Source organism: Tupaia chinensis, unplaced genomic scaffold, assembly GCF_000334495.1.
Source record: "Tupaia chinensis unplaced genomic scaffold, TupChi_1.0 Scaffold000115_1, whole genome shotgun sequence".
Lineage (NCBI taxonomy): Eukaryota > Metazoa > Chordata > Mammalia > Scandentia > Tupaiidae > Tupaia > Tupaia belangeri.
Window position 1 is genome coordinate 5,845,372 of NW_006159579.1, and position 8,421 is coordinate 5,853,792.

General features: G+C 51.0%; 1 protein-coding gene across 2 annotated transcripts in view; it reads left to right on the forward strand.

Annotated features, from left to right (window-relative positions):
• Positions 1 to 6,611: 6,611 nt before the first annotated feature.
• Positions 6,612 to 8,421, forward strand: part of LOC102498158 (lipopolysaccharide-binding protein) — a 28,494-nt gene continuing 26,684 nt past the window's right edge. For both annotated transcript variants that reach the window (XM_006144128.3, XM_006144129.3), the window contains exon 1: positions 6,612 to 6,780. In XM_006144128.3, coding sequence (XP_006144190.1) covers positions 6,657 to 6,780 — 124 coding nt within the window. In that variant the 5' untranslated portion in view covers positions 6,612 to 6,656. The remainder of the gene's footprint in view (positions 6,781 to 8,421) is intronic.

Here is an 8,421-nt window from a genome sequence, read left to right on the forward strand (position 1 = left end):
GAAGCCAGCTCCAACATGGTCAACCAAGGGCTGAATCTCCCTGCCTCAGTGGCTGACTCTCCACGCCTTGCTAGTGCATGCACATGCCCAAAATCCTGATGGAGGAGTGGAGGAAAAGCCTTGCAGCATGACCCCACGCCATGGTTTTCTTGCTCTCCTCTCTCAGGCAACACATACACTCTCTGATAATAACAAAAGAGAGAGAGAATTTGTGGAAAATAGGATTAAAGCACAAGTTTATTTTGGTGTAATTAAAAATATAAACACTATGCATAGTTTTTTTCATAACCCACATTTTCCATGAACTTTTTAAAGAGCCAAGGTATTAGTAAAATCAGTTTTTCTCACTATACTGTAAGGACCATATGTGGCTTGACATGTTTGTGTTCCCAATGACTGCCACATAATAGCTGCTCAATGAATATTCATTTTAAAAACCATCTAGGTATGAACACACATCTGCATGAGCCAAACCCACGATGTCAGTGACTCTCAAAGTACAACCCAGGGCTGTCTGTCTGGACAAAACTGACCCAAAGGAGAAGGGCCCCTGGCTGGCAAAAAGTCTAGGCTTGTCCCTTCCAGGTAAGTGTCACTGTGTGACCCATGCCAGCTCTCCTCCCACTCCAGGTCTCAGTTTCCCCATCTGTAAAAGCAAGGGCCCTCGGGAACTGAAGGAGAAACCTCAATAAAATGTGCTCTGGCAACTATGGAAGACGTTTTCGTTTTAACTGAAGCTCCTCCAGGTCCCCAAAGCTATCAAGCCCCGTAAAATGAGACTGCTGCTGAGATGTTTCCATGCTGCCAGTTGCAGGGGTAAAGAAGGGGTGGGAAGAGATGGCAGGTCCCCAAAGTTTCTCCTGGGCTGGGAGCTGTGTATCCACTTGGACGGCCTGACCAGGGCCTCGCCGAGCATCCCAAGTAGATGGCACCTGATCGGACCACCCCGATAGCCACTGACATGCTGTCTTTTACTCTGTAAATCCACATGACTCAGAGCTCAATTGTGTATGTGTGTGTATGTGTGTGCGTGCATGTGAGCGTGAGTGTGTTTACATACCTGCAGGTGATGGGGCCAGGGGAGGCAGTTACCATAAATATCAAACCGCTAACTCCAAGGTATCTACAGAGACCTAGAGCTGCAGGTTTTCATAACATCATTCTCTTCCAACAAGAGCCAATGTCTTTGGGTATGTGTGGGCACTGTCACAGAAAGTTGTATTGAAAAGGAGAATGAGAGCCATCCAGGTAGTGTGGTGGTTAAAGCGGCAGGCCCACCGGCTAACTGTGTGAGTCAAGCCTCAGATGCAGTGGCTTGAAAAACATACTGGGTGCATGTGTGTGCATGCCCAAAATCCCAAGAGGAGAATGGAGGAGAAGGGATTACAGCGTGGTCACCTCCCCTGGCAGGTGCTCTCTCCCACTCTCTCTCCCTCTCTGCCTGTCTCTCTTCAGCAAGTGCACATGCCCTATAGCAAAAAACAAAACAGAACCATGAACAGTTACAGAATCGCTGAGCGTGAAGCGAACGTGGACTCCCTTAGTCCCTGTCCTAGAATCAGGATCCACAGCCAGCAGACTGCACCACCTGGGAGCTTGTTAGACCTGCAGCGTCTTAGCCCCCAAGGAACTTGTGAGTCAGAACTGGCACTTAAACAGGATCTCTGGGTGATCTGCCTCCAAGTCACAGTTTTTCAGAGGCAGTCCTGGTCCCCAGCCCTAGGTGAGGAGCCAAGGGGGACAGAGTGTGCCCCTGTCCCACAGCCCATGGGAGCAGAGTCATGACAAGGACTCAGGCTTCCTCGCTCCCACCCTTCATGTTCAATCACTCTGCATTTTGTTTCAGCACGTGTTGTTCCCCTTTCTGGGGCAGCTCTGCCCTCCCTCCCCAGGAAAACTGCTCGTGACCCTCATGATTCAAGGCTTCCTTGGTGGCCCTGAAGACCAGGTCGAGCATGGCTTGCTTTGTAGTTTTGGTTCTGTCTCAAGCAGTCCTCTGCCCCCCCCTCCCCTGAGAAGTCCTGTCCAGACCTCGGAAAAGAACCCGAAGCTCTCTGTGGGAAGCAGGCATTTGCTGCAGGAGACCAGTTCATGCAGAAGAAATGCTCGAGGTTCTTAATTGCATTAATCAGGGTCCAGGCAGGGAACCAGAATCCAAGGTCTATGGTCCTTGGGATTCAAATGAAGGGACTATTTATAGAATTGAGAGACACACTTAAGGAAACCAGCACCCCTAGGCTTGAAGCTTCAAAGAAAGGAGTCAGAGTCACCCAGCTTGATGACAGAGCCATGGGCAGGGGGTGACCAGGAGGGACAGACACAACCACCACCAGGACTGTGATCCAGGGAGAAGAGTCCTGACCTCTGACCTCCTGTTATGCTCCCCTTTGGCTGAGCCTGACTATAGATGAGGAAGGTCACCAAATATGGTGTGTGTGTGGGGGGGGAGGGGGTGGAGCAAGACTCAAACCTAGGTCATCTGGCCCCAGAGTTTGTGTAGTTAAACACAATCCCTTCAGCAACAATCTGGTATGCACTGCTCAGTATTCCAGACACTGGATTTCAAATTCTGGGTTTTCCAAAAGCCTGCAACTAGCACTTTTATAGAGAGGACATAGTGAATGCCATCTATGTTAAAGGATAGGATTGTCACTGCTGTAGGACAGAGCAGTGGCAGGAAGGGTGGCAGCTACCACGTCCATGGAAGCGGAGGGAAGACCAGGACAAAGAAAGGCCTGGGGTTCTGACCAGCACGAGGGTCCCATTGCTCCCCGGGGCCTCTGCCGGGTCCTAGGTCATCAACAGGAGCCTGTGGGGGTGGAAGCCTGGCCACGCGGTGTGCTGGCTAGGCGGCTCTAAGGTGCAAAGTCTGCTGCTGTGGGCAACTTCTACCTCTGCAAATGGCCCCCAGCCAGGAACATCCTCAAACTGTCCCCAGAGGAAGAGTGATGCCCTGTCCCCACAAGAGCCCCACTCTCCAGACTGTCTTCCCTCATTCTCCAAGCTGGAGGAGCCTGTAAAAATCTCTTGAGGGAGAACTGAGGCCCACGGAGGAGAAAAGACTTGGCCACGTTCATGAGATGCTATAGTTTGAATGTGTCCTCCCCAAACTCATGTGCTGGGCCTTCATAATGGGATTAAGAGAATAAAAACTTGGTCTGATTACTGTGTTAAAAGGTGAGCTTTTAGAAAGATATTAGCGATGGGGGGTTAGGGCAAGTCTCCATGACCGAGTCCTGGCATGTTTTAGGGAGAGGACACGAGGGCGGTAGGGACCACAGGAAACACAGACCAGGCTCTCTCTGCACATACCTGCCATCCTCTCTGCTTCTGTCAGCCATGTTGGAACATAGCCAGCCTGATGCCATCCTCATCCATCTGCACTTTCCAGCCAGCAGCATCGTGAATCACATAAACCTCTGTTCTTTATAAATCACTCAGTCTCTGGTACTTCTGTAAGTGACACAATGACAGACTAAGACATAAGGCCAGGCAGGAGCTGGGCAGTTGAGAAGCTGGTTTTCTGACCAGCCTGGACCCATCCTCACCTAGAAGGCTGAGATCCAAGAAGCAGAGGCACCTGTGTGCACCAGAGGCGTACCCATGAGCCATTTCCTGCTCCAGCCCCCTGTTTTTGCTATCTGCCGGGTAGACTCTTCCAAAGGCCAATTCCGCACCCTAAGGGTTTCAGCTAGGCATGTTGTCCTTTGGACAGACCTTCCCCGACCATTGTTTTGGAATGGCACCCACAGACCAGGGCTCAAATCCCTGCTAGGAGACTGTGGCCTCTATCACTTTATGCCTCAGTTTCTTCATCTCAATATGCGACTAGAATCTCACTCTGAGTGTTGCTGCAAAGGCGAGTGAAGTGAAGCCTAGCCAGCATGATGCCCAGCATGTAGTAGCTGCTCAGTAAATACCAGCATCCTTCCAGTTCTGCCGGTGCTGCAAGGATCACAGATACAGAAGCCTCAGTCCAGCCCTCATGGAGTAACCAGGCTGGTGGGGTGGGGGAGGAACCCCAACAACCTCAGCCCGGCGGCAAGAGCAGCATGGCACAGAGGAGCAGAATGGCTCTGGCCGTGGAGGTTCCTGTACTTGATCTCAGTACTCCCCAGAGTCTCTTGTGACTCGCTGGGAAGTCACTCCCTTACTCCCACCACATTCAGTTCATTGAAGCAGTCACAAAGACCCATCCTATTTCAAGGTAGGGCAACAGGGAGTCCACTTTGTGATAGGAGGAATACCAAAGACTTTGTGGACATATTTAAAGGGCCCCATTGACAAAAAACAGAATGTGGGTAATACTATGCTGGAGAAAGTGAATGGAACTCTGGGACCTCAAAGGAGGATTCTTCTCCAGTCCAGGGATTCAAGGGAGTGGTCAGGGAAGGCTTCCTGAAGGTAAGGGCAGTACAAAGCTCACAAACAAAGAGTGCTGGGGCAAAATTCTGAAAAGTAAGCACAATTCCTACTATAAATTTTGTTTTCCAAAATGAAATTGTATGGGGACCAGCAGTTAGTGTAATGGCTATGTCGCTGGATTCCCATGTAGTCGACCGCGGTTCGAGTCCTGGACCTGGTGGCTTAAAGCTCACACCGGGCGTGTGTGCGTGCGTGCCCAAGATCCCAAGAGGAGAATGGAAGAGAAGGGATTGTGGCGTGGCCATCCCCCCCTGGGGGGGGGTGATTTCTCGCTTTCTATCTCTCTGTCTCTCTCTGTCTTTCTAAAAAAGAAACAAAAAATGAAAAAAAATGAAATTTTAATATCCATATCAATTGTAAACACATTGTATGTCCAGGAACACATCCCAAGAAAATAAAAAACTTAAATGTTGGGACCAACAGCTGGCATAATGGTTACATCACTGGACTGCCATATAGTCAACTGTGGTTCAAGTCCTGGACCCAGTGGTCCAGGACTTAAACTTAAAACTTATGCTGGGTGCATGTGTGTACATGCCCAAAATTCTGAGAAGAGAATGGAGGAGAGGGAATTTTAGCGATTGAATCATCCTCCCCGGGAGGAGGGTGGGCGATTTCATGTTTTCTGTCTCTCTGTCTCTCTCCTTCTCTCTGGCAAGTGTGCATGCCCTATAGCAAATAACTTGCTTAAATTAAAAAAAAAAAAAAAAGAATAAAAACCTTAAATGCCAACAAGGAAAAAGATTTTTTTAAATTATTTATTTCATTTTATTCATTCATTCATTTATTTTAATTTGATCAGAGAAAGACACAGAGAGAAAGAGAGGGAAAGTTAGAAAACAAGCCACCAGATCCAGGACTTGAACCATGCTTGGCCATGTGGGAATGTCCAGTGCCTTAACCACCACACCACCAGCTGGCCCTGAGGAAAAAGATTTTTAAAAAGCATCCATTGTCCAACATGTCTAACCAGAGACAACCCCTCGTAATTCCTAGCTAAACATTTTCCAGATTGACAAACATGGAAACGTATTTTGAACAAAGGAGTAGACCTTTGCCAATGGTGCCCTAGAAAACTGACCTACCTTCAGGCTTGTTTTTGGCAGCCATTTCCCCTGCACGGGTCACATTCTCCTCTTCCCTGAAACTGGGACCCTGAGTAGGCCTCTTACTGCCACCACCAGCCCAGTCACCCTCCCCCTCTATTTATTTATTTTTAAGTTGCCAGAGGGTATGTGTGCTCGCCAGAGAGAGGCAGCGAGACAGAGGGGGGGAAGGAGAAAGCGTCCCCCAATGGGATGTGATTATGCCACAATCCGTTCTCCATTTCTTCATCCTGTTGAGATGTGGGCATGCTCACACACATGCCTGGCATGTTTTTACATCACGGGGGCTGGGATTCGAACCTCAATCGGCGTGCGCCATCTGGCCTCCCTTAACCATCATGCTATGAGGCAGGCCCTCCACAGCCTCCTTCTGAATGGCTATGTCACATTGGGCATTATCCAATGTCCTTTTGTTGGACGCTTCAGCTCGGGCCTCGTTTCTCCCATGGTACTTCACACGGCACAGCAACGGGCACCTTCCTCCGGTGATGTATTTGCGCACTGACTTAATTATGTTCTTGGGACAAGTTCCCGATACAGAATTTCTGGGCCCCAAGGCATGCAGTTGTGTGCCAGGTTGCCCTCCAGAAAATCTGACCACTAGCGAGGTTTGAAAAAGCCTATTTTCCAACAGGAGAGGGGCAGAACAGATTTCTTTTCTAAATACACAGAATCGAGTATAAAGCAGAGAGGGTTTGATGGTGCCAGACCTGGCTCTCCTCCCAGCGTTGCCACTTGTGGGATGTGATCTTGAGAGAGTGACATACGGCCCGCCTGAGCCTCCGCGTCCTTGTCTGTGAAACCAAGCCTTCCTACTGAGCTCTTTAGAGACAGGTTGGGAGAAGGCAAACAGCTCTGGCCAGGCATGTGGGGTCTTTTTTGTGGCAGTGGGCAGGGCAGGATGATCATTTGTGACCAGACCAACACACCTGCAGACCAGGCAGTGACAAGTACGACCTGTGACCCCAACGGTGTCGCAAGCGCGTTCCAGTCCTGGAGCCTCCCCTTCCCATTCCGGGAACCTGCCCTTCCTGGGGAACCACCCCTTGCCCTTGGCCCTGGTACTTAAGCTGGCTGGGCCCAGCCCATAGCTAACTGTTCTGGCTCAGCCCCTGGGGATCCAGGATGGGGGCCTTGGCCAGGGCCCTGCTGTCCATACTGCTGGGGTTTCTGCTTGCATCCACCCCAGGGGCTCTGGGTGCCAACCCCGGCCTGGTCGCCAGGATCACTGACAAGGGCCTGGAATATGGTAAGTAGCTTAAGGTTGGCTGGACTTGGCGGGCCCACCGCCAGGCTGCCCTGGCTACAGCAAGGGCACCGACCAGCCGCTCTCTCAGAAGGAGCAGGGTTCTGGGTCAGGCAGCTCCAGCCCGGATCCTGGCCTCACCCTCCAGCTGTGTAACTCGGGCACCTTCCTGGTGTTAGCTGGGTCCCTACCAGCAGACACCAAGATTCGGGTGCAGGGAGTTGATTTAAGAGGTGATTCCAGGAAACACTGAAGGGGAGCAGAATGTAAAATGGGACAGGGAGTCAGCCAGTAATGGGTGCCTTAAACCAGCTGCTACCCTGGCAGACAATTTCCTGCGGAAAATTCCTGGTAAAGTTTGAAGACACAAGCCTTAAAACTAGGAGTCGGAACCCTGGCTACCTCTGGAGGCAGGTCGAGACTCAGGAGGAGCTTAAGGCAGCACATAGGGGTGCAGGAAGGTGCTGTATATTGATCCAGGTCTGTGACAATTTCAGGTTACATAGAATCAGTGCCTGCTAGGTGCTTTATGTATGCTATTTCTTGATTTTTTAAAATAAGGCTATTTTCTAAATGGTGCTAAAGTGAAGCCCCAGAATTATCCTGCTCAAACAGCAGGGGAGCTGGGGTAGACTAAAGGCAGGGCGGAGTGTCAACTCCCCGGCACTCTGTCTCACCACATGCACAGACTTTCTGCAGTTCCAGGACGAAAAGCTTCAGGCTCAGAGAGACAGACAGTGGTGGTCAGCCGTCAGCTGTCACTCACCGGAAGGACTCAGGGAGCTGGGCGTGCTCTCGTATTCCTGGAGTCTCAGCTGCCTTGTCTGTTAAATGAGATCACAGCTGTCTCTCAGGTAGGGTTGTTGAGAGCCCAGACTGGCAGAGGCAGGAAGGGAAGGCTTCCAGGAGGAGGTAATTGGGAAATAACACAGTGGGAATTCCCCAAAGAGAAGGAATGGCAGCAGAGCAGACAGAAGGACCCTCGCATGTGCACTTGCCAGAGGGAGGAGAGTGCTTGGGAAAGAGGTGAAAGGGAAGGCCACTGATCATCTGTGTGCCGTGCCTGCCTCCCGGGCAGGAGGCTGGGCCCCCCGATATCTCAGAAAAAACTGTGGGGCCTGGTAACCTCCGTCAGGAGGGCTTTTCTTGTTTCTTTCCACCATGCAAACATACCGTTCCTCTGAAGTTGGGCATTTCAGTCCCTGCTCTATTTTTTATAATACAGGCCCTGCTCTGCTGTCCCAGTACTTACTGAGCACCTCCTGGGAGCCGGGCACCATGCGGGGAGTGCTTGTCACCCACCGGGCCCCCTTTCCGCTTTGCAGTTTCTGTGCCTTTAACCCTCAGGCCACCTCACAAGGGACGGATTGCTGTGCTTGCTTTTCGACAGGACAGGCGAGCAAAGTGAAGGTGGGGACTTTGCTCAGGTCACCCAGCTAGGAAGATGCCAAAGTCAGGATGCTAGCCTCCACATCCTTCCAGTTTCTTCTGCACAGGCCAGATGGCATGGGGGACAGAAAAGGAGACCACGTGCCCAAGCACACAGCACTGTCTCCCTCACGGAGTGGTCGGCCAAGGCAGTCTGTTTCCTCAACTGTGAAATGGGTGTGACCAGAGCAGAAAGGATGGGGCTGCCCCTGAATG